Source organism: Macaca thibetana, chromosome 7 (genome assembly GCF_024542745.1).
Source record: "Macaca thibetana thibetana isolate TM-01 chromosome 7, ASM2454274v1, whole genome shotgun sequence".
NCBI classification, from domain to species: Eukaryota; Metazoa; Chordata; class Mammalia; order Primates; family Cercopithecidae; genus Macaca; species Macaca thibetana.
The window spans coordinates 2,687,409-2,712,827 of record NC_065584.1 but is presented as its reverse complement, the minus strand read 5'-3'; the positions used below and the strand labels follow the sequence as shown (position 1 = coordinate 2,712,827).

General features: G+C 57.0%; 2 protein-coding genes across 3 annotated transcripts in view; both read left to right on the top strand.

Moving 5' to 3' along the window:
- Positions 1-13,233, top strand: part of ADSS1 (adenylosuccinate synthase 1) — a 251,931-nt gene extending 238,698 nt beyond the window's left edge. The window contains exons 3-14 of the mRNA XM_050798419.1: positions 903-1,005; positions 4,565-4,627; positions 5,531-5,581; positions 5,953-6,019; positions 6,822-6,929; positions 7,058-7,139; positions 7,336-7,462; positions 8,073-8,227; positions 9,298-9,422; positions 10,376-10,473; positions 11,796-11,945; positions 12,877-13,233. Coding sequence (XP_050654376.1) covers positions 903-1,005; positions 4,565-4,627; positions 5,531-5,581; positions 5,953-6,019; positions 6,822-6,929; positions 7,058-7,139; positions 7,336-7,462; positions 8,073-8,227; positions 9,298-9,422; positions 10,376-10,473; positions 11,796-11,945; positions 12,877-12,929 — 1,182 coding nt within the window. The 3' untranslated portion in view covers positions 12,930-13,233. The remainder of the gene's footprint in view (positions 1-902; positions 1,006-4,564; positions 4,628-5,530; positions 5,582-5,952; positions 6,020-6,821; positions 6,930-7,057; positions 7,140-7,335; positions 7,463-8,072; positions 8,228-9,297; positions 9,423-10,375; positions 10,474-11,795; positions 11,946-12,876) is intronic.
- SIVA1 (SIVA1 apoptosis inducing factor) overlaps positions 1-24,290 on the top strand; it is a 692,134-nt gene extending 667,844 nt beyond the window's left edge. Inside the window, exons 2-5 of one of the 2 annotated variants that reach the window (XM_050798448.1) lie at positions 18,442-18,639; positions 20,849-21,043; positions 21,819-21,975; positions 24,067-24,290. In XM_050798448.1, the coding sequence (XP_050654405.1) occupies positions 18,522-18,639; positions 20,849-21,043; positions 21,819-21,975; positions 24,067-24,124 (528 nt within the window). In that variant the 5' untranslated portion in view covers positions 18,442-18,521 and the 3' untranslated portion in view covers positions 24,125-24,290. The remainder of the gene's footprint in view (positions 1-18,441; positions 18,640-20,848; positions 21,044-21,818; positions 21,976-24,066) is intronic. The other variant, XM_050798449.1, reaches the window with a different exon arrangement.
- The last annotated feature ends 1,129 nt before the right edge of the window (positions 24,291-25,419 follow it).

Here is a 25,419-nt window from a genome sequence, read left to right as displayed (position 1 = left end):
CTGCCCCTTCCTCAGCTGTGAAGCGGGGACTCCTGCCTACATGTAGGGGAGCCCTATGAGCTGTGCCTTGGGGCTGGAGTGTCCCTGCAATCGTCATGCCACCAGCCCACCTGGCCTGCAGGAGCAGAGGGTGGGGGCAGCAGCGGACACCCACTGGACCTGTGCCCTGCTAAGCAGAGCCAAGCAAAAGGCAGGAGGGCTTTGGTTGTTGCCCCACCTGGAGAGGGTCCCTACTTTATCTCCAGCTTCCACTGGCACAAGAGGCCCTTTGGGAGCCTAAGGCAGTGGCGTCCAGGGCAGTGGCACAGTCTGCTTGTGTCATGTGGCTATCTCCTGGCAGGAGGGGATGGAGTCTGCACATCCTAGTCCCAGGCCCTCTCCCCACCGGCAGCAGGAGTCCCCCAGAGAGGGGAGCCTGTGGCTGGGTGTTCCCCAGAACAGGGCTGGCTCAGAACAGCTTTTGCCTTTTCATTTTAGATGGGAGGTGCCTGCTCAAAGGGAAGGGTCCCTGCTAAAGAGGGTGAGGGCAGGTTGGGCTGTGGCGGGGGCTGAATTCATGCTCTGCGGAAGGGTTGGGCCCTCACTCCTGCATGAAAGGAGCGAGCTCCAGAGCGGGCCCTGCAGCTGCAGAGACCTGTACCAAGCCACCTGGAGGTGTTGGCACCAGCCTGGGCCAGACCCTTCTAACATAGGACCCTGACCAAACGGCTGCACTCCTTGCATGGTGCAGGATGCTCACATCCCAGTCCTGCACAGACGCAGCAGAGCTGGCCACCGAGCCAGGCACCCCAAAATCCAAGAGCAGTGCCCTGCAGAGACAGGGGAAGCCCCTGTGGGTCAGTCCATGTCCGGGGGGTCCTCAGTACCCAAGTGCCTTCAGCTCAGCCAGGTTTCTGTTCCAGGGGGGCAACAACGCTGGCCACACGGTGGTGGTGGATGGGAAGGAGTATGACTTCCACCTACTGCCCAGCGGCATCATCAACACCAAGGCTGTGTCCTTCATTGGTGAGTACCCTGCCCCCACCTGTATGTGAGCAGGAAAGGGGGTGTCAGCCAGCCCAGGATCCCCACTCGCAGGGGTACAGGGTACCAGAGCCTGGTGATGACGGCTCTAGCAGGAGGCTGGACCCTGGCCTCCACCTGCCCCACCAGGCACTGGTGCATAGAAACCTGCATAGCCCAGCCCTGGGCTGGGAACACAGCTGAGAGGACACCGGGCTGATGGGAGGAGGGCAGAGTCACATCCACCTGCAGGAGCGGGAGTGCCTGATCCCTGATCCCTCGCGTGCACACACTCTGCGAGACCACACGCCCACGTGCCTGTGACTGCATGTGCATACCTGTGAGTGAGCATGTGCTTGCGACAGGCCTGGCTTCTCGCTGCGCGGCGACCAGGCTATGTGGACAAGGCCGTGCCCTTCCTGGCCTTATGGCCGTCCTCTTGCCTGGGCTGCTGTGGCCACCTGGCAGGCCTGGTTCCAGCCCCTTCCCAGTCCATGCTGCAGAGGGACCTCCTTCTACATCGCCTGCCCCCTCCTGGGTCCGGACACAGCCCCTCCCTGTGGACTTCACTGCAGCCACGGGTGACCACTCAGTGCTCCGAGAGGCGAGCCACCTCTGCCCCCAGGGTTCCGTGGCTCTCTTTCCCTCCCTCTCTCGGTCAGAAGCCTGCACTGTGCACCCTGGCCTCAGCTCTCAGCCCAAGACCCCCTTGCTCAGAGAAGCTTTTCCTGATCCCAGTGGCCAAGCCAGCCAGGCCCCTTCTTGTACTTTCCCTTCCAGCTCTTTCCAGACTACAGCAAGGCCATCCTTCTGACGTATCTGACCCCTTCTCAGCCTGTCAGGAAGTGGGGGCTCGGGCGCCTCAGGTGTGTGCCCAGCATATGGCATAGGCCTGAGCCCGTCGAATGTGAGCAGCGGGAGGAAGATAGAGCAGAGGTGGCTGCCGCAGGGGCCATGTGTGATCAGGGGCTGAGCTGGAGTGACTCACCCAAGACCGTCCCCTTGGGTGCAGACCCAGTCCCTGGCCCTCCCAGCGGTGGAGTTAGGACAGTGTGGGGACGGTCCCTAGTTCACAGCAGGAAGGCCCTAAGCAGTGAGGTGGCCTGCCCGCCATGTCGCGGGAGCCCCTGGCCCTGGCAGACTGGGCAGTAGCACTGGCTGGCCGCTCCCGGTTGTGCTGCAGGAAGCCTTCTCCAGCCGCCAGCCCCGTCCTGCCCAGCCCTGGGCCCCACATGGCGGGAAACAAGGCCAAGGAGGCACCGCTTAGCAAGTGGCAGGACGTGCCAGGGCTCACACAGACACCCTCAGCTTGCGACACTCCGGGCCTCTGCCACGTGTTTATTTTAGGATGCCGTGGCATTTGGGTGACCTTTTGTGCTCACCGTGGCTTACGTAGACTCCAGGTCACTCTTGTCTGGACTGAAGTCCTGTCTCCTTCAGCTGAGCCTGTGCCATGGCCAGCCTCAGCGGGAACTGGCAAAGGGAAAGGGGCTCCTTGGAGAGGCAGCAGGGGGACCTGAAGGGCTTCGTCTTCAAGCAAAGGGTTTAGAGCTCAGGGGTATATTTGTGTTTTGTTTTTTGTTTTGAGACAGGGTCTTGCTGTGTCACTCAGGCTGGAGTGCAATGGCACAGTCCTAGCTCACTGCAGCCTCAACCTACTGGGCCCAAGGGATCCTCCTGCCTCAGTCTCCCAAGTAGCCAGGACTACAGGCTTGTGCCACCACACTCAGCTAGTACATATATGCATTTTTTTTTTTTTTTAAGAAATGGGAGTCTTGCTATGTTGCCCAGGCTGGTCTCCAACTCCTGGCCTCAAGTGATCCTCCTGCCTCAGCATCGCAAAATGTTAGGATTATAGGCAAGAGCCGCCATGCCCCACCAGAGTGGTGCATTTGTTACAATCAATGGACCTGCACTGACACATCACCATCACCCAGCGTCCATAGTCACCTTAGGGTTCACACTTGGTGCTGTACATTCTGCCAGTTTGGACAAATGTATGCTGTGTATCTGCCACCAGAGTATCATACAGACTTTTTTCACTGTCCTAAAAACCTCCGAGCTCAACCCGTTCATCTCTCCCTCCTCAACCCTCGGCAGCCACTCACGCGGTCTCCGTAGTTTTGCCTTTTTCAGAATCTTGGAGTTGGAATTGTACAGTATGTTGCCTTTTCAGATTGGCTTCTTCCACTCAGTAATATGCATTTAACTTTCATCTACGTCTTTTCACGGCTTGATAGCTCATTTGTTTTCAGTGTTGAATAATACTCCACTGTCTGGAGGGACCACCGCTGACTTCTCCTTTTGTTTACTGACGGGCCTCTTGACTGCTGCCGAGTTCCGGCGATTATGAATAGAGCTTCTAAACATCCACGTGCAGGTTTCTGCGGGGACATCAATTTTCAGCTCCTTAAATACCAAGGAGGCCGGGCGCGGTGGCTCAAGCCTGTAATCCCAGCACTTTGGGAGGCCGAGGCGGGCGGATCACAAGGTCAGGAGATCGAGACCACAGTGAAACCCCGTCTCTACTAAAAATACAAAAAAATTAGCCGGGCGCGGTGGCGGGCGCCTGTAGTCCTAGCTACTCAGGAGGCTGAGGCAGGAGAATGGCGTGAACCCAGGAGGCGGAGCTTGCAGTGAGCTGAGATCGCGCCACTGCACTCCAGCCTGGGCAACAGCGTGAGACTCCGTCTCAAAAAAAAAAAAAATAAAAAATAAATAAATAAATAAATAAATACCAAGGAATGTGATTGTTTTGCAACCATCACCACCATCCACCTCCAGAACTTTCTTATCTTCACACACTGAAATGCTGAAACATCAAACAACTCCCCAGTCTCCCTCTCCCAGCCCCTGGTGCCTCCCATTCTACTTTCTATCTCTATGAATTTGACTCTTCCAGGGGCCTCATATAAGCGGAATCATCCTGTTTGTGTCCATTTGTAACTGCCTTATTTCACTCAGCATCATGTCTTCGAGGCCCCTCCACGTTGCAGCCTGTGTCAGTATTTCCTTCCTACTTTAAGGCTGAATACTTTTCCATCATATGGATAGACGATGTTCTGCTTATCCATTCATCTGTCAATGGATAGCTCTTGGCTACTGTGAATAATGCTGCTGTGAACATAGGTGTGCCCATTTCATGCTGGTTTTTTTGTTTGTTTGTTTGTTTGTTTGTTTGTTTGTTTGTTTTTTGAGACAGTCTCACTCTGTCACCCAGAGTTCAGTGGCAGGATCTCAGCTCACTGCAACCTCTGCCTCCCAGGTTCAAGTGATTCTCCTGCCTCAGCCTCCCCAGTAGCTGGGATTACAGGCATGCACTACCATTCCCAGATTTTTTTTTTTTTTTTTTTTTTTTTTTTTTTAGTAGAGACGGGGTTTCACCATGTGGGCCAGGCTGGTTTTGAACTCCTGACCTCAAGGGATCCTCCTGCCTCAGCCTCCCAAAGTGCCAGGATTACAGGCATGAGCCACTGTACCCATTCACTTCATGCTGTTCTTAATGTACGTTTTCCAATGTCTGGGACACAACTCTTGTCTCATGCCTCTGTCTCTCATGCAGGCAACGGGGTGGTCATCCACTTGCCGGGCTTGTTTGAGGAAGCAGAGAAGAATGAAAAGAAAGGTAAGTCCAAGCTCCTGCAGACTTGCCCTGTCCCAGACACGGTGCCCTGAGAGGTTGTGTTGGCTGGAGCCTCTCTGAGGGTTTCTCCCTCGGAGGGGACTGGCGGGGGTGGGTTCCCAACACAGTTGGCTCAGCTCATCACTGGCTCTACCTGTGCAGAAAACGAGTGAGCCAGGCAACCCCGAGGCCTCAGACGCTGGCGGCCTTGGCATCACAGGGCCAGGTAGCACCTGCAGACTCAGGTCAGGAAGTCTGGGAAGGAGCCAGGGACCTGGACCAGACACCCAGGGGGAAGTGGGGACTGCTGGGCTAATTATGCCTGCAGGGAAGGATGTGGCTCCTGGGGGCTCTGAGGAGCATCTGGCCAGGCACACAGAGGCCTGCAGGCAGTGAGCGAGACCCACCAGCTGGGGGTGTGGGCAAGGCAGACCTAGTGTGGGTAGGGACAGACAGCAGCCTGAGTGGGTCTGGGAGGACGCTGAGCTCCAGCCTCACGTTCAAGGGCAGGATGGGTGTGAAAAGAGCAAGGAGAATGTGATTCTGGGGACATGGGCACCAGGGGGTACCCAGACTGAGGCCCTGAGGGGGCAGGTCACCTTCAGAGTGGCTGCAGGTAGGGAGGAAGGCCAGGCACTCACACCAGCTCCGGCTCCCCAGCCCGGAGGGGTGAAGCCTGCAGGCATGAGAGTGGGCATCCCGGCGGGGGGTGGAGTGAGGGTCCGGGAGCCTCAGCTGGGGAGCAGGCAACGAGGGGCAGGCCTGCTGCTTGCTGTGCAACAGAGGTGGCCCTGTCGGCCCCCACATGCCTTACCCGGATGGGAGCCGGGCGAGCTAGCCCAGCCTTGGCCTCTCATGTGTGAGCTGCAGTGAACACTGACCCACCTGCGTGCCGTGTCCCCGCAGGCCTGAAGGAGTGGGAGAAGAGGCTCATCATCTCTGACAGAGCCCACCTTGGTACGTTTCCCACTGGGGTACAGGGAACAGCCCCTCCTGCCCCCACCATTGCCAGCCGGCCCTGCTCCTCCACGGCCACCAAGATCAGGGAAGTCCCCAAGGCCTTCTTGTTCCACATGGCTCCGTTAGCTTGTACGTTATCCTTTTTAAAGAGCTTCAAGGTGGGAGCTGGGTCAGGGATCCCTAGCCCATTTGCAGATGGGGAAACTGAGCCCCAGACACTCATGGTCACACCCCAGTTTGTCCTCTCTGAAATCTCGACCACCCCCTTCCCAGGAGACTCAGGCCGGCAGGAGGTGAGTTCCATGTGTAAACATCTGTCCTCTGCTTCTCTCCCGTTCCCTGGTGCCCTCACCTGGCCCACCCGCCAGTGTTCGATTTTCACCAGGCTGTCGACGGACTTCAGGAAGTGCAGCGCCAGGCACAAGAGGGGAAGAAGTGAGTCTGCCGGGACACCCTCAGCCTCAGGGAGTCTTCTGGGCCCGCAAGCTGGCAGACTGTGGGGTGTGTCTGGTCCTGGGCACGAGGAGGGTACCTCAACCCACTCAAAGCCCCTGGAGAATGGCACCTGTCAGAATTCCACAGTGCATCACCCAACCCCCGGACGAGCCAGCCCGTCTCTCTCTGGGGTTGCACACTGTCCTTGCTGGCTGTCACTGCCACGCAGCCCCCCACAGGAGTGCATAAGCCCTACCGTAGCGTGTCACACCCACCACCTTTCCTGACTCCACACAGGCCCCAGCGAGGACATGAGGAACACTAAAAAAGTTTAGTAGAACCTCAGATGTGCCAAGGACACAGGAGTGAAGCAGATGAGTGTCCTGCCCCAGAGAGGTGATCACACACCCACTCACACTCTCCACAGGCAAGGGCACACGCTCGTGCTCTCACATACACACCACACGCCCACGCATGCTCGCACAGGTATGCACATGTGCACACACCGCACAAGCCCACACACCCACGCAAATGCACAAAAGTACACACAGCCACACCTACATACACTCACACACGTGCACACACTCCGTGTGCACACATCCACACACAGGCACACACCGTACCAGTACATACATCCATGCGAGTGCGTACACCCACACTGCACACACTCACAGCTCAGCCAGACACAGGCGGCAATGGTGAGCACTGGAGTCATGAGCCGGCGGGGGTCATGGCCTCAGTGGGATGCCTGAGCTCCTTGGGGCTCCTGGGTTCTCATGGGCACCCCCTCCTCATCTTTCAGTATAGGCACCACCAAGAAGGGAATCGGACCCACCTACTCTTCCAAAGCTGCCCGGACGGGCCTCCGCATCTGCGACCTCCTGTCAGATTTCGATGAGTTTTCCTCCAGGTACTTGAGCCATCTGCAGTCCCGGGAGAGGATGGGGAGAGGTTGCCAGAAGGGTCTGTGGCTAGTGGGGAGGGCCCTGAGGACCAGCGTGGACCGTGACGGGGTGACAATGACTGTCCCTTGTGCAGATTCAAGAACCTGGCCCACCAGCACCAGTCGATGTTCCCCACCCTGGAAATAGACATTGAAGGCCAACTCAAAAGGCTCAAGGTGAAGCCGGGGCCGCAGTGTGGGGGCTGCAAAGTGCCCCTCCAGGGAGGCTGGCTGTCCTACCTGGTGCTCGTTGAACACCCTTGGGGCACACCCGTTATTAGGCATTGTTATGGGCTGGCCAACCTTCTTGGGGACGCAGGACTCCTCTGCCCCAGGTCACAGGCTCACGCTGCTGCTTGGTCCTTCCTTGCAGGGCTTTGCTGAGCGGATCAGACCCATGGTCCGAGATGGTGTTTACTTTATGTATGAGGCACTCCACGGCCCCCCCAAGAAGATCCTGGTGGAGGGTGCCAACGCCGCCCTCCTCGACATTGACTTCGGTATGTCCGGGAGGATGTGCGTGCCAGCGACCTTTCGTGCCTGCCAGGGAAGACCCAGCTGCGGAGAGCTGTGGGAACAGATGGGGGAGGGAGGGGAAGACCCGCTTTCCAAGGCCACAGTGCCATCCATGCCCATGGAAATGATCCTCATGTCCTTAGTGTTCCTATTGTCAGCAAGGGAGGGGAGGAGAAAGGGCTGGGCTAGAGATGAAAGAACAGGGTGACAAGGTGACAAGGTCAGGGGTGGGGCCAGGGAGCCTGGCAAGGTGGGTCAGAGCCAGCCCTTCTGACGGTCTGTACAGCCATATCCTGTCCTCACCCCCACAGGCCCACCAGCTTACCCTCACCCCCAAGGCGGCCTGGCCACCTCAGGCCATGCTGTGGGCAACTTCCTCCCTCCCCTCACCCCAGACTCTTATGTGAGCCATATAGCCCAGCACACAGCACCCATTCAGCCACTCCCCCAGGACAGGCCAGGCTAGTGACCCCCACGGAGGGGACCCCCCATGGTCTGAACTGCCCGCTGCCCTTTACTGAGAAGGCCTCTTGGGCTGGGTAGAGTAATCTACAGGGGATGACAGGTAGCCCCCTAACCTGCTCTGTCTTGCAGGGACCTACCCCTTTGTGACTTCATCCAACTGCACCGTGGGCGGCGTGTGCACGGGCCTGGGCATTCCCCCGCAGAACATAGGTGACGTGTATGGTGTGGTGAAGGCCTATACCACACGCGTGGGCATCGGGGCCTTCCCCACCGAACAGATCAACGTGAGTCCCCAGGCCCTCAGGACCCCATGGGAGGTCAGGGAGGCCCGGCAGCGGTGCCAGGGGTGGAGTGAGCAGTGCCAGGGTGGGGGCTGTGGGGACCCTGCCTGTACCATTTCCCCATCTCCCACCAGGGCCCTTCCTGCTGTGCAGGCCAGGGTGGGGCTTAGTAAGAGGCACTGGGGTGGGCCTATTCCCACAGCCGCAGCACATGAGCTCACACAGGGTGTGCACATGGACACATGTACACATGACCTCACTCCCCTCGGAGTGTGAGGCCCACAGGCAAGTGGGGGCGCCTTGCAGCTCCTCAGGACACCCTCATTTGGGGTAGCTGGTGGACTCACCTTGGCTCAGGGAGGACACTAAGCACCTTCCCTCGGCCTTGTCCCCAGGTTGGGGGCGGTCCTCTGTCACAACCAAGCTAGACTTGGGGCTGAAAGCCAGCCCCCACAACCCCACCCAGCTCTCCAGCCTCAGGAAGGTTTCTGGAAGCTGCTGTGGCCCCAGAATCCTCAGGAGGCCCCAGCCTTCCTCTCTCAGCCTCAACCTGTGACCCTTGGTAGGGCAAGGGCATGGCCCTTGTACCTGAGCAGGAAGAAGGGCAGGTGCTGGGAGAGCCAACACAGGGAGGGGCGGACGCTCTCCAGAGAGGCTTGAGAGGGTGCAGGGATAGGTGTCAGGAGATACACACACCCCTGACCCCCAAAGCCAAGCTGCAGGGCCAGGCCCACCTCCACCAACTGCCCAAGGCAGGAGGGGAAGACGGCAAGGCTGCCGGTGCCTTCCCCAGCTCACAAATCCTAGTGGTCTGGTGTGTTCAGGAAGAGTGCTCACCGGCTCACACGGCACTGTGCGCCAGGCCCTGCCCGTTGTGAGCCTCAGCTGCCGGACAGGCTTACCATGGACATGGGGATGTAGGGGAGCCGGATGTAAGGACTGTCAGCGGAGGGGGGGCAGCCTCAGGGATTCTGAGATCTGCGTGTGGGGAGGGAGAGGTGGGGGGAGCAGCAGGCCAGACCGCACAAGGCCCCCACCACAGTCCACGTGACATCTGCCCTGTTCTCATGTAGGAGATTGGAGACCTGCTGCAGACCCGCGGCCACGAGTGGGGCGTGACCACAGGCAGGAAGAGGCGCTGTGGCTGGCTCGACTTGATGATTCTGAGATATGCTCACATGGTCAATGGATTCACTGCGTAAGCAACCCATGCTGCTGCCATCCCCACTGGGACTGTCCCTGACTCCCGACACGTGCAGAGGCAAGCAGCACTTAACGCAGGGGCTGAGGGCCACCAAGTCTCCTTGGACAAGGTTTCCCACTGATCTCGACCCTTCCACAAAGCACGGCCCAGGGGTTAGCGGTATGGAGGCCTGTGCAGGGTGTGTTGCAGCCGCCCTGGGAGCACAAACTCCCACCCCAGGGCTGATGCCGTGAAGGATGAGGGCGTTCCGGCACTTGTAAAAGGTTAAAATGCTTCATGTGGAGACCGGAAGTCCCCAGGACGAAAGGATGCACCGTCATCCTGCTAGGAGGACAGAAGCACTGGTGCCAGCCTGTCGAGGCGTCCACTCTGCCGGCCCCTCTGCTCCTCACAGACTGGCCCAGGCTGCCCAGCTGTTCAGGCTGTCTCCCCGGCTGTTCAGGCTGTCTCCCAGGGATCAGAAAGAGGCTTTGCGTGATGGCTGGGCTCACGGCTTCCTCTCCAGCTCAGTCAGACAGGCCAAGGCTGTGAGTCACACATCTTCCACCAGGGTTGACAGCATCAGCCAAAATTCCTCGAGAATTAACCAGACCCCTCCTGGGTGGGTAGAGCCAACCCGGCAACAGGAAGCAGAGGAACCTAGTAGCTGACGGTGTGGCATCTGGGGTCCCTGACCCTCACTTTCCTTATGTGCAACGCAGGGTTCATGGCGCCAGCCTCACCGTGTGCTAGGGCTCAGGCTGTGGTGCTAGCTTGCCTGCCACTCATCTGCTCTGCAGCCCAGTTCCTAACAGGCCACCACCAAGTACTGGTCCGCAGTACTCCAAGGCCCAGGGACTGGGGACCCCTGCTATAAATAACAGAAGTGAGAGGTGAAAAGCAAATGGAAGAAACCTCAGCATTGCTGACCACTTCGTGGGTTTGCCTGGCCCCTTGGCTTTCCACAGGCTGGCCCTGACGAAGCTGGACATCCTGGACGTACTGGGTGAGATTAAAGTCGGCATCTCGTACAAGCTGAACGGAAAGAGGATTCCCTATTTCCCAGGTATGTGAAGTGGGGCAGCCGTTCTGCCCGTTGGGCCGTTTCATGGGTATTGGAATAGATGGGACCTGTGACTTCTCAGAGAGGGGAGAGTTCCCACATTCACAGGACACAGGGCAAGCAGCTTGTCTCCAAGGACCAGCCTCCATCATGGCTTTCGCCTCTCATGGGTTTCTCCCCACAATGTTCCCCGGGAGGCCTGGCCGGGCAGGGGTGGCTGCAGGCGCCTTCCAGTGCTATGGGAATGGCAAGGGGGACAGACTACGCGCCTGGGACCCTGGGGGTCCTTCAGCTGCCTTGGGGAAAAGGTCCACCTGCAGGGAGCCACGGGAGGCACACAGGAGTTAGTGGATGCAGTCGGTTCTGGAAAACCTAAAGCTCTATGCAGATGTACAGGATGACTATTTCATCTGAGAAAATATGCTTTGTGGTGAGATTTTAAAGACCTAACTGGGATCCCTGCTTCTGTGTACCCCTTCTTCTGGAAAGCATGAAGGAGATGCCATTTTCCTGGGTTTCACAGTTTCGTGTGCCTCTGGACGTGCCCCCTCAACCTCAGTCCAGGGTCATGTTCTGACCCCCACAATGGCTTCCTCCCCAGCGGCCCTGGGTGAGCTGCCCCTGGCTGGTCTCCATTCAGCAGATCTGTGTAGACCACAGAGGGCCACCTGGCCACAGGAGCCGTGTGTGTCCTTGCAGGCAGTGTCCCTGACCCTCCTGACCCTTGACCTTTGAGAGGATGCACTGCTGAGGCCTGCAAGGTCTCCTCATGGTGGTCCAGGGTCCCAGGAGGACATGCAAACACTGCCTGGCTCCAAGGCTCAAACACATTTGCAGCGAGAACCTGTGTTCCAGCATCTTCCATCTGTAAGGGTGGTCGTCTTCTACCATGAGCCACAGAGTCCTGCACAGAGTGGAGGTCCCTGCCCTCTGGGAGCTGATGTTCTTGGGGTGGGAGGACATAGATGCTTCAGGATCCCTTAGTGCTTCAGGATTCTAGAGTCTCAGAATTTCCAAGCCAAGGCTTGGAGTGCCTCAGCTGATGTCACAGTGGAGGTTCTAGCAGAGTGGGTAGCACATATGTGTCATGTCCCTCTGGTCTGGAAGGCATGTAGTCAGTGTCTGAGCCCCACTGCTGTCCCCTGCTCACCACCCAACACTGAGAAAATCAAACTGGGCCACGTGCCCACTTGCTGCCTTCCTCATTGCTGAGTCCCTGAACAAGGAGGCCCTGGATGGGGGTGGCCGTGTCACCAAATATTTGCTTCCTTGGTGATAGGAGAGAGGTCTGTGGGCCCCACTCATCTCCTGTGTGCTTCCCCCAGCTAACCAGGAGATGCTTCAGAAGGTCGAAGTCGAATATGAAACGCTGCCTGGCTGGAAAGCAGACACCACAGGCGCCAGGAGGTGGGAGGACCTGCCCCCGCAGGCCCAGAACTACATTCGCTTTGTGGAGAATCACGTGGGAGTCGCAGGTGGGTGCCCTGCATCCCCAGCCACCCTCCCTGCACCCTGGATGCCCCAAGGGGCCCACATCCCAGCGCAGGGCTTGGTGAGCAATAAGGAAACCAAGTGTGGTCACCAAGTGAATATATTGGATGGCAGGAGGGGAGGAGGACTCAGAGCTGGGGCAGCGCGGCTCCTGCGGCCAGTGTGTGGGTGTGACCTTGCCAGGAGCCCCTGCCTCTCCGCATCCAGAACAACAGATGGGTCACATGCCAGCCATATGATTGTGTCGTATGTTTACTCTCATAGCCCAGGGGTGTTTGCACCTACAGAGAAAGGGCCTGCAGGGAGAGTCACTAAGTAACTAAGGTTGCCATTTCCAAGGGAGAAGGGAAGAGACTCCTGTTTTCTGCTGCGGGAGGATCAGTCCCCCAACATGCGCAACCTTCTTTTTTTTTATTTATTTTTATTTTTTTTTAATTATAGATAGATAGATAGATTTTTTTTTTTTTCTTTTTGAGACGGAGTCTGGCTCTATCACCCAGGCTGGAGTGCAGTGGCACGGTCTTGGCTCACTGCAACCTCCGCTTCCCAGGTTCAAGTGATTCTCATGCCTGTCTCTCGAGTAGCTGGGACTACAGGTGCCCGTCACATGCCCAGCTAATTTTTTTTTTTTTTTTTTAGTAGAGACGGAGTTTCACCATATTAGCCAGGCTGGTCTCGATCTCCTGACCTCATGATCCACCCGCCTCAGCCTCCCAAAGTGCTGGGATTACAGGCGTGAGCCACTGCGCCCAGCTTGCACTACCTTTATAACTTAAAAATTAGAACTGTCTCCATTTGGAGAGAAATAGCCCTTTTTACCAGATGAACTACAGAGAAAGATACGAGGCTAAAGAAAACTTTTTCTGAATTTTCTGCCTCCAGTGTATATCATAACAGTCTTTTCTGCTTTTTCAGTCAAATGGGTTGGTGTTGGCAAGTCAAGAGAGTCGATGATCCAGCTGTTTTAGTCGCAGACTGAGCTGATCCCAACAGACCTGGCAGCAAAACAGCAGCAATCACGTTCCTCGGCAGCCACAACCAACACCAAAGCAGGAAAGCCGTTTTCTGTATTTTTCTATTTCTGTTCAACCTGTTGGTTTCTACAATGATTTTAAACATTGGAAAGCCAGCCTTGTGTATATTTTTAAAAATTCTGCTATTTAAAATGAGCCAAAGTGCTCAAAGCAGAGACCTTCTATGACACATTAGTGTCACATGGTTGCGTGTCCAGCTGAAGCAGTGTCATAATAAACATCTCCAATGGCCACTGAATGGGAGCAGTCATTACATGTTTGATTTGACTTTGTCTTTATTGCTTTTAAACACTGAAAGACAACAATTCACTGTGACAGGAGTCTGGACGATGCAGCTTCCTAAGAGCTGCCCATGTTTTTTGGGTCACAAAGCCAAGCCTTGTGTTTACTCAGAAAATTAAATAGAACAAGCCCATATAAGAGACCAAGTGAATTAAATATGGTTTTTTTGTTTATTTGTTTTGTTTTGTTTTGAGATGCAGTCTTGCTCTGTCGCCCAGGCTGGAGTGCAGTGGCGCAATCTCAGCTCACCACAACCTCTGCCTCCCAGGTTCAAACGATTATCCTCCCTCAGCCTCCCGAGTAGCTGGGATTATAGGCGCCCGCCACCACGCCCAGCTAATTTTTGTATTTTTAATAGGGACGGGGTTTCACCATGTTAGCCAGGCTGGTCTCGAACGCCTGACCTCATGATCCGCCCGCCTCAGCCTCCCAAAGTGCTGGGATTACAGGCGGGAGCCACCGCACCAGTGTGTTTAGTTTTAAAAAACATATTTAGGCCAGGTGCGGTGGCTCAGAATTCGGAGTAAGTTTAGAAAAACAACTGCCGTTCCAGTATCCTTTCAAAGACAGGGAATCCTACAGAAAGGCCAGGCTGGTAGGGTTAGACCCTGACTTTTGAGCACTGTGGCTGTCAGCCGGTCTCACTAGCACAGGAAGTTCAGCAGGCTCTACTCACACGGCAGGGGCCCGGGGGCATAGGCTGGGTTATGAGATTACTGTGACTCCAGGGATTCAAGCAACTTTTCTAGACAGTGCCAAGAACAGCCCTCAGTGACCTGAGCGACAGGAAAGCCATGCAACTGCATGGCCCTGCCCCAGGCCACAGGCACTTGCTTCCTCAGGCCTGAGTCTCTCAGCAGCACAGCCACCTTGGGATAGGGTGGGACACACAGGCAGAAGTCAGCCTTTGAGTGTTCCCAGATGCTCTCCTTTCATAACATAGCAAGAGAGACAAAAAGGGAGCCTCGAGGCAGGGGTAAGCTCCTGGGGAGAGGGGGCTGAGGGCTTTCTCCACTGGGCCCTGGTATCTGCACTGGGCCGTCAAAGTCAAGTCATTTAAATAGAAATTTGAGAGCTGCGGCCGGGCGCGGTGGCTCAAGCCTGTAATCCCAGCACTTTGGGAGGCCGGGACGGGCGGATCACGAGTTCAGGAGATCCAGACCATCCTGGCTAACACGGTGAAACCCTGTCTCTACTAAAATACAAAAAAAATTAGCCGGGCGAGGCGGCGGGCGCCTGTACTCCCAGCTACTCGGGAGGCTGAGGCAGGAGAATGGCGTGAACCCGGGAGGCGGGGCTTGCAGTGAGCTGAGATCCGGCCACTGCACTCCAGCCTGGGCAACACAGCCAGACTCCGTCTCAAAAAAAAAAAAAAAAAAAAAAAAAAAAGAAATTTGAGAGCTGCAAAATAGGTTTTCAAACCTCTGTTTTGTAGTAGGTGCTAAATCTTCCACCAGAACACTAATTGTCATCGTTTTCCTCCCTCTCGGGATGGAATCAGGGCAGGTGTTTCACAGGGTAAAAAGACACCAACGCAGAGGGGAAATACTTCTCCCCCAGCACCAACTCACTCACTTCCACGTGGAGCAGAGCCAAGAGGCTCTGGCGACTGAGCGGTGGGTTAGTGCAGACAGCCAGGCCAATCATTCGGGTCTCCACTCCCTTCTTTTCAGTAGCAGATGTTTGGAGGGTCTGAGTGCTTATGGTAAGGGGCTCTCTCCACTTTGTATCAATAACACAGCCCCAGTGTAGATGGGGTCAGAGTGGTCTCTGTTGAATACATGGGTAAAAGACAAATTAGTGATAATTGTAGTGAATTATTATCGTTTTATGATAAGATTTATTCAGAATGGCATCCATTAGGAAGAAAAGTTGGACTTTGTGGTACAGAAGCAGGGCTCAGTCATTCTTTTTTTTTTTTTTTTTGAGTCGGAGTCTCGCTCTGTCACCCAGGCTGGAGTGCAGTGGCCGGATCTCAGCTCACTGCAAGTTCCGCCTCCCGGGTTTACGCCATTTTCCTGCCTCAGCCTCCTGAGTAGCTGGGACTATAGGCGCCCGCCACCTCGCCTGGCTAGTTTTTTATATTTTTTTAGTAGAGACGGGGTTTCACCGTGTTAGCCAGGATGGTCTCGATCTCCTGACCTCGTGATCCGCCCATCTCAACCTCCCAAAGTGCTGGGATTACAGGCTTAAGCCACCGCGCCCGGCCTAGCTCAGTCATTCTTGACACAGTTTCTAGCTCCTCACCTCCTCCCAGTTCCCCAGGGTGGTCCACCCAGATCTCTGCTTTATACACCAGCTTGCTGGTGACCAGCTCCCTATAGGACACCTGGATACAACCTACTGGACTCGGCCCCTGACCCCCACACCCCTCACGGACTGTGCAGACATGCCACAGTGACCACCATCCAGTCACAGCAAGATACCATGAAGCTGACGCCTGCCGGCTCGAAACCACACCCCACAGGAAATGCGCTTGGGTAACACCCTGGACCCCAATACAGATTTGGTGCACAGGCCACTGGCTTGCTCCCCATCCTCTGGCTTGGCCTGCCTGTTCCCCAAGGCTCCCCCTTCCGGCTGGCCTGTGAGGAACGCTGCCTCCTCCCTCCAGCCCCGTGAGTCACACACCCGCTCTGCGGTTTCATGTGTTCTGCTGCGCTGCCTCCTCCAGCTCTCACCTGACCCTCGCACCCAAACCTCACTCTCCTGGTCAGGGATCTCCCAGAGAGGCCATCATGATAGCAATGAACTGATCACGGCTCAGACAAAAGCCACAGGCTGCCTGCCAAGGCCTAGAAGCAAGCTGCTGGTGAGAGGAATGCCAGCACGGCTGGATACGCAGGCCTGAGGCCATCAGCCAGGGTCAGGAGGCATCCCACGAGGGCACACTAACCCCACGCCCACCGGCCCCAGAGCCCCGTCAGGGCAGGGCCAAAGTTTACAGCCACTCTCCAAAAGAAACCTCAAGACCGATTAGAGGAAAATTATGACAATGATTTTGTTTAATGAATTTTCCTTTTTCCTAGCACTTTGGACAGCTACCAGTTTCTTTACAAGTTAAGTATCCATCTGACGCAGGGCAGGTGAGCCCCAAAATTGGGGCTTAACCCTGGAGGGTTCATGGCTTCGCCCAGGAAGGCATTCAAGGGCGAGCGGGTGGTGTTAGCCAGGCAAGTTTGTTGAAGCAGCAGAGTCCTGCCCAGCAGCCTCTGAGGAACCGGCATACGGCCCGGGGGACAGCCCCGCTCCACAGCCTGCCCGAGGTTCTGTATCTGTCCACGATGGTGATGCGACCCTAGGGTAGTTTGAAGTCTGAACACAGGGAAATCTTTAGAAATCCCCACGATCGGCCGGGCGCGGTGGCTCAAGCCTGTAATCCCAGCTTTGGGAGGCCGAGATGGGCGGATCACGAGGTCAGGAGATCGAGACCATCCTGGTTAACACGGTGAAACCCCGTCTCTACTAAAAAATACAAAAAACTAGCCGGGCGAGGTGGCGGGCGCCTGTAGTCCCAGCTACTCGGGAGGCTGAGGCAGGAGAATGGCGTGAACCCGGGAGGCGGAGCTTGCAGTGAGCTGAGATCCGGCCACTGCACTCCAGCCTGGGTGACAGAGCGAGACTCCGGCTCAAAAAAAAAAAAAAAAAAAAAAAAAGAAATCCCCACGATCTATGAGATTGAAAAGAATCCTCCTCTCTCAGAATTTCATCTATTTCTGGGATAAACCAAATGTGTGTTTAGTCACACGTGACTCCAACTGAGCAACTTTCAAGTCATTTCCCTAAAGCAGAAGGAATTCTCCATTATGCCGGCGGAAGTGGCAAGGAAGAGCCGAGAATGCTGGATCCCGCCCCCCACCGCGGGCAACCCCGCGGCAGGAGAAGGAGAAAGGACATCTGACCTGGAGGCTGGTGGGGCTTCGGCCACCCGTGGCCAGGGAGGAGTGCGCTGCCTCCGAGGGGGTGCGGGCAGCTGCGACGCGGGTGTCACGCGGGATGGGTTTGCAGGGTTCCAGGCGTCAGCTCCTCACACGGGAGGCGGCACCGACCGAGCCGCGAGGAGAACATAGTCCAAGGTGAAGCCCACGCCACAGGACGCGTCGGTTCTGCACCCGCCGGGCAGGGGAGAGCCGCCTCTGGTGAGCAGAACCCCGGAGAAGGGACGACGCGGGTGCACCGCGCGGCCTGGGGACCCCAAGTCAGACGACCCCGCTGTGCAAGAACATTTTCCACACACCCCCGCCCGGGGGCGCTCGGCAGCCGCACGCGGCCCTCGGAGCGCAGCCCCCACACGCCTTTACTTCCGGAAGGCGGGGACCGCCACAGCGAGGAGCTAGACCAGCCGAGGCAACAGAGCGAAACCCCGTTCCTACCCACAACCAAAAAGCGGAGCGCGGAGGCGCGCGCCTGCGGTCCCAGCTACCCGGGAGGCAGAGGAGGGAGGATCGCCTGAGCCCGGAAGGCGGAGGCTGCAGTGAGCCGAGACTACCACAGCACTCCAGTCTGGGTGACAGAGCGAGACCCTGTCTCTAAAAGGAAAAAAGAGCTAGGAAAAAGCGGACTGCCCCTTAACTTCGGAGAAGTAAATGAGGAACTATAACCAGTGTCTACTGTTTAGGTATCAAACAAAAGCTGACAGGAATCCCGCCACCGACCCGGCCGTCCCCTGGCCAATCCCGCGCCGTTCCTCAAACTAGACCCGCCCCGACGTCGCCCTGGCGTTTCCCACGCCGATCCTCAAACGAGGCCCGCCCCCGATGCACAAGCTCCGCCCCTTAAACGCACCGCCCTTGCTGCACCGTCCTGACCCTCGGCTTCACCCGCTGGCTCTTCCCGCGCAGCCGAAAATGCCGCCCCTGACCTGGTTCCCAGCCTACCTCGCTTCGCACTGCATACGAACCCCGCCCCTAGACTGTCCTCCCGCCTATCCTGAGCCGCGTGCGCACAAATCCCTCCCACAGACCCGCCCACCCTGATCCTCAACCTGGCCCCTGGCCTTTCCCGCGCGGTCGAATCCAGTACACCGGCGTATGAGTCCCACCCCCGATCTCGTCCTCCGCCTATCCCGCGCCGCTCTGCGCAGGAGCCCCGCCCCCCACTTCACCCGCAGCCTATCACGCGCCGCGTCGCTTCCTCTGCCTCAAACCCGCTCACGCCCGCGGATGGGCGCGCGGCTGTGACGTCACTGCGTCGTTGGTAAGGGGCTGGCGGCCGGGGAGCTGCGTAGCTCCCGGCCCCGAGGCAATGCCCAAGCGGGGCTGCCCTTTCGCGGACGCGGCCCCGCTACAGCTCAAGGTCCGCGTGGGCCAGAGGGAGGTGAGCCGCGGCGTGTGTGCCGAGCGCTACTCGCAGGAGGTCTTCGGTGAGTGCCGGAAGGGCTGCCGAGGGTCCACTGCGTCGGGGCCTGGAACGGGCCGGGCCTCAGTGTCTCCTCTGAGGCCTGAGCGGGGGGCTCGAGGGCCCTGCTTTCTGGCCGCGGTTACACAAGCTGGCCACGCCCAGGGCTGGAGTCAGTGAGGGGGATGTGAGGACCCCAGCGTTCACCCACCTTGTCCAACAACCTGAAAGAAGAGGGTCGCTGCCCTTAGGCCCCGTGCCCTCTTCCACGATCCCAGTTAGTCGCCGCCCCTCAGTGAGCGGCAGCTGCCTGGTGCTGCTTCAGGACTGTCCCGTGCAGGATGCCCTGGGAGAGGTCGGGGAGCGGGGCGTCCTGCATGGAGTTAACCTGAAGAGTGCCCCTCCTGACCCAAGAGGTATTCATGGAGCGCGCCGCCCCTGCCAGGCACTGCGGCTGTCCTGGGAGACCAAAGGCGGGCAAGACAGATGTGTCCCGTCTCCCGGGAGCTCCCCAACCTAGTTGGGGAGACCAGCAGGAGAAGGAATCGCCACAGGTGATCCGGGCAGGCACAGGTTTGTGCAGTCGCACCTGCAGGGACGGCATGGAAGGCTTCTCGGAAGAACAGAGTCTCAGCCGAATCCTGTGGGGACAGTGCGAGTTAGCCAGGCAGAGGCAGGGACGGAAGAGGCCGAGGCAGAAGCCAGGCAGCAGGAGAGCGAAGTAGGACTCCGTGTGGCTGGAATGTCCAGTTCTGGGTGGGATGTGAGGGCAGTGAGCTCCCAGGCCTTCTCTGGCTTTCTCCCTTGGATTTCAGGCGTGTTGGTCTTATTGATCATCACTCTGACTGGGATGATTAATACCCTGGGGCAGGTACAAAGTGGAGCTTACCTTGCCTAGTGGTTGGGGCACAAGGTCTGCACCTGTAGAGCCGTTAGAGGATGACCCGGGGGGTGTGATTTGTCTGGTGCCGCTTGTGCCTTGGGGATGAAGGAAAGACGCTTCCTCCCGAGGTTCCTGTGTGCCGTGTCTCCAGTGTGCTAGGGCTGTGCAAGCGAGTGCTATCCCGGGCCATGCGGAGTTAAGAGGAATGATGCCATGGGAACTGTGGCTGGACTGCAGGCGCCTGCCCTCTCAGGACAGTTGAAAAATTCAAACACTGTGCAGGCAAGAAAGGAAGATGGAAACGGGGCCTGGCTCAGTCTGGCTCTTTACTCTTTACAAAGTAGGTAAATGCAGGACACCTACTTTGAACTGTGTGACAGTTTCCAAATTCCAGGCCACAGCTGTCACCCTGATCTCTTAACCTCGAATTGTCCACAAGGCCTTAAGGACAAGGATTAGCCTCACCACATGTCTGTCCCATTCCTTTCCCATTCTAGATGGGGGAAGGTATGGGGGGCCAGGAGGAAGAGGTGCAGGGTGTTGTGGGCTGGCATCAGCTACTCCATTTGAGTTACCCACTATTATTGCTGCCCATTTCATGTAAAGCCACATAGAGTTTCTGGGATCTCTGCCTTTACTGTGTTATAATGAGGTGGGAAAAAAAAAAAGCAAAAACAAAGCATTTCTGGGTCTGGTCCTGGGCATCTGATTTTTGGAACCTCCCCCAGTGACTGAACTGTGGCCTGATGGAAAATCACTGCTCCCAGGGATGGGTGGGTATTCTAGAACGAGATCTGGAAGGTTCTGGGATGCTTGTCTTGCCAGCAACTCTGTAGCAGGCGAAGGGGGTGTGCGCTGGCCAGAGGCTGCAGGCCCAGCTCCAAGCTTCTGGCTGCTTCCTTGGCAGTGACAAGCTTTGTGAATTAGTGCTCCACAGTGCAGAGCTCCCTCTGTGCATTCCACAGAGCCTGCTTTCCAGGTGAGGAGTGCTGGGGAAGCAGAAAAGGGAGAAAGGGGAACAAGCTCAGTGAGGCAAGGCCGGCCGTGAGTTGCCGAAAGTGAGCAGAGTGATAGGAGAGGGAACCCTTGCATCAGGCACAGGTGGGGCTGCAGGGCCTGAGCCTTCCTGGAGGAGATGACAACTAAGCCAGGTAAGGAAGGGAGGCACGAGCATTCTCAGAGGCAGAGCAGGACCCAGCTCGCCAGGGCACAACACAGGCTGGGGTCACTGGGTGACAGAGGGCACACAGGAGGACGATGGGGTTCATGTGAGGCTGGAAAGACTAAGTGGCCATGCAGGGGCTTCGTTGGTACACAGTGAAGGATGTGAGAATGATTTGTCTTCCCCCAGAGAAGACCAAGCGACTCCTCTTCCTCGGGGCCCAGGCCTACCTGGACCATGTGTGGGATGAAGGCTGTGCCGTCGTTCACCTGCCAGAGTCCCCAAAGCCTGGCCCTACAGGGGCGCCGAGGGCTGCACGTGGGCAGATGCTGATTGGACCAGACGGCCGCCTGATCAGGAGCCTTGGGCAGGCCTCCGAAGCTGGTGAGTGGCACCAGCAGCCCTTCGTGGCTGTGGCACTGAGAGCAGGTGGTGGCACAGGCACTTTTCTTCATTTGCAAGCTCAGGCTTTTCCTCCCTGGGGAAGCAGGAGTCTGACCTAGAGCTTGGCCTTCTGGCTCAGAAGGCTCCTGTTATCAGGAGGTCTCACATTCAAGACTGGAAGTGATTAAACAGTTTCTAACTACTGGGCCAGAAAAGCAGCAGAGACTCCCTGGGTATCCCATCTGCTTTCCGCGTGCAGCCCCCTGGAATGGTCCCACATGGCTGGAAACACGCCGCTCCCATCCCTGTGCAGTGTGGAGTGTGGGTCTCAGAGCATCACCTGTGTTGCTGGTTAGAAATGCAGTCCCCGACCCTACCTCAAGGCTGGTTGGTGTGTCTGGGAGGAGCTCAGGCACCTCTTGGTTAACCAGTAAGGCAGTGGGCCACACTTTGAGACCCAGATGGGACACATGGAGTTCGACAAGCAGCAGGGGAAGAGTGATCCTTCCAGCAGGTAGCAGAGGGACCTGGTGAGGGAAGGAGCACTGAACTTGGAGTCACCTGCAGGCATGTCTCACGTTGGATCTCGCTAGTGAAATGGGGTCCTGTGCACTGTGCCAGGCTTCTGGGTTGTCAGAAGGACCCAGTGTGGGTGAGGATGGGGTAAGCAGGTCGGAGCCCTCTGCCCTCAGGTGTGCATGGAGGCAGGTAGCCCAGCAGTCCCGGAAACTCCCGTCTCCTTGCAGGCTGACAGCATGGCGTTTCTTCCTCACAGACCCATCTGGGATAGTGTCCATCGCCTGCTCCTCATGTGTGCGAGCCGTAGATGGGAAGGCCGTCTGCAGCCAGTGTGAGCGAGCCCTGTGCGGGCGGTGTGTGCGCACCTGCTGGGGCTGTGGCTCTGTGGCCTGTACCCTGTGTGGCCTCGTGGAGTAAGTACTTCAGTCCCTGGAGCTGCTGAGGTCCCGTAACCCCAGCAAGCTGTGACGGGGGACGGATGGGTCACCCATGTTGGGAAGGGCTCAGAGCTCCCACATGTGTGGCACCTGATGCAGTGCCATCTGGCATTGCCTAACGGGACATGGTGGCAATAGATGCTTGGCCCAACTTTAGTGGTAGTAATCCTCTCTAAGGGAAAGCTGAACCTCACAGATGACCTGCTGTGTATCCAGCTCCGGTCCCTGTCTTCAGCCGCTTCCTGTTCTGGTCTTTGAGCGCCCCCACCTCCTCCTCCTCTGGCCTTTGAGCACCCCCCTCCCGGTCCTCCTCACTGTCTGAGAAGCCCCTGGTTGGTGACACAGGTGCACACTGCAGCTTCGCCACAGTCATGCGTGCTGTTTGGTTGTAGACCCTCTCAGGCAGGAAGTGGAATGTTTGCATAGTCTCCCATTTGTGGGTGGGTTTGCTGCAGCTGGCTGGATCCTGTCCTTACTCCTAAGGTGGGGAGGGGCGTTCTCACCACAGGGGCCACTGAGCTGATGGGTGGGAGTGGACAGTGTGGAGCCTGTTTGCCCTGCCCCTTGAGAAAGATGACTTCATCCGGACACATGTGGAACTGGCTCTGTAGACCCAAAGCAAGCTTAGTCCAAACAGTGTCTGAAATTGTCCATCTAAAATAGAAACCACATGTTACATCTCGAGTCCTTTGTCTCGAGCCTTTCTTCAGTCAGGGCAGAGGCCTGACTCATTGGAGAGGGCGAGGCCTGACTCATTGGAGATGGCGAGCCCTGGGCAGAGGGTGGGCAGCACCAGGGAGAAGCGCCGCGTGCCTGTGGTCGGCTCCCATGGCTTCAACATGGGCAGGAGTGGGGTAACGCACCCCATCCAGGTTAGGAATCATCTGCAGGGCATCCTGCCCATCCTCTGCAGGGCTCTTCAGCTGGCTGCTGGTGGCAGGGAAGGGGCTGTCTTCCCGGCTCACCCACAGTACTATTGGCAAACTCTGCAACACCGGGTGGCAAGCAGTTCTGGCTGCCTTGTTGACTCCATGGTCCTATCGTGTTTGGGATAGCCATTGCCGGTCTTGTTTCCTCGCAACGTCTCTCTTCATCACTTTCTCCCTGTGTTTTGCTGGTTTCTCTCACCTTTACCCTTAGAGCTTTTTTTTTTTTCTGAGACAGAGTCTCGCTCTGTCATCTAGGCTGGAGTGCAGTGGCGTGATCTTGATTCACTGCAACCTCTGCCTCCTGTGTTCAAGCAATTTTCCTGTCTCAGCCTCCCAAGTAGCTAGGATTACAGGTGTGCACCAGCACGCCCGGCTAATTTTTGTATTCTTAGTAGAGATGGGGTTTCACCATGTTGGCCAGGCTGGTCTCAAACTCCTGACCTCAGGTGATCCTCCGGCCTCGGCCTCCCAAGGTGCTGAGGTTACAGGCGTGAGCCACCATGCCCGGCCCTACCCTTAGTCTTGATACATCAGAAGAAAGCACTGTTTGATGTGCTTCAGTGTAGACCACTGTGGTTCGGTGAATTCTGGCAGGTCATCTGGAGGTTTCTTTGGAGAGCTTCTATCCTACTGGAAACCCAGGTTGGGCTCCATGTAAATTGGTTGGCAGTGGGAATCAGCTAGGGCTGCTGTACCTGAGTTTGCAGACCAGGTGGCTTAGACAGCAGGGAGGTACTGCCACACGGCTTTGGAGACCGGAAGTCTGAGAGGAAGGTGCTGGTAGGGCTGGTTCCTTCTGGGGCTGTGATGGGAAACCTGTCCTGACCTCTCCTGGCGTCTACTGTTATCTTTGGTGTTCCCTGTAGACGGCTGCCCGCTCCCTGTAGCTTCATGTCTTCCTTCTCTGTGTCCTTCTCTTCACGTGGTAGTCTTTTTAGGATGCTGGTCGTGTTGCCTTAGGGCCCCTACATCAGTGCCATCATCTAGACTGATTCTGCCGGCAGTCATCCTGTCTCCAGATAAGGTCATGTCCTGAAGTGTTCTGGGTTAGGACTTTGACGTTTGAATGGTGGGGACTGGTGGACACAATTCAGCCCCTGACAGCAGCTTTTCTCTCCCCTCCCTGACGCTGTCGCAGCTGCAGTGACATGTACGAGAAAGTGCTGTGCACCAGCTGCGCCATGTTCGAGACCTGAGGCTGGCTCAAGCCGGCTGCCTTCACGGAGAGCCACACCGTGCATGGCAGCCTTCCCTGGACGAGCGCTCGGTGTTCACACTGAACTGTGGGGTCAGTGGGAAGGCCTTTTACATGTTCCATTTTGTATCCTAATGACAGAATGAATAAACCTCTTTATATTTGCACAAGAGGACTCTTGTCTGTCAGCACTTCTGAGGGTGGAGTTTGTGACCCTCCACCTGGGATGGCCAAAGAAACAGTCAGTGGGCGGGGCCTGCTGCACCTGTTGTCTACCCACCAGCTCCGAGAGACCCCACTGTGCATTGTGTGAGGCCCCTCACTCGCCTCCTGCTACAGATGGGAAATCTCAGCCCAGAGCACGCTCCTCCCCAGCTTGCCCAGCTGGTAATGGGGAGAAAGGACCCAGGTCTGGCTCCAGGGTACACAACCAGTGTACTAGACCCTCGTGGAGAGAGGTGATACTCGCACACCATCCCCAGATGCCACTGTCATTCACACCTGATCCATCACATCTTGGTGTCTAGTTTACTTTTTTGGTGCCTGTGTGGTCAGACCCTGTGTGATTGATAGGCCCCTGCCCTCTGGGAGCTTTGCTCTAGCAGGGAGATGGCCGTAGCAGTGCTCCCCCTGCAGTCAGTGTAGCTTGTGTGGGGCCTTGAAGGAAGAGGAGTTGACAGGAGAGGAGGCGGGGTGCCCTGGAGGACAGAAGAGGGCTTGAGTGCTGGTCCCCACACAGGTCCACTGAGGCGGGTCCCAGCCCCTCCAGGGATGAATGAGCAGTGGAGCCACAGCCCCTCGGAGAAGCTCTGGACTAGAGTAAAGGTTGGTTGGGGCAAAGGGTGGGTGGGAGCGTGTGCCGGGGATAGTTAAGAAGAGCCTTCGCTGTTCCTGGGAAGCTGTTGGAGGAGCAGATGATGCTGATTCTTAGAGAAAAGTCAGTGGTGCCCAGGTGGTGGGTTGGAGCCAGGCCCAGAGTGGGATTTGCTGCCCTGGGGCCAAGGATATACCACTCCCATGTCACGGGTAGAGGGGACCCTCAGAGAGGTGGTCAGCATGGTAAAATTCCAGGGGGCAACTTAGAAGGGGATTGCAGAGGACTGGCTGGGGGCTTCCTGCACTGAGGACGACGGCCTTGACCGTCTGCCGCGAGCCCAGCAGCAAGTGGCCACAGTCAGCCATGTGCTGACTCCTTCCAGGTGTCCACAACAGACTGCCACCCAAGCCCTCATTTCTGTTACTCCTGTCGCTGCCCCCTCAGGCCTGTCGGCTTTTCCCTTCATATCCTCTGACTGC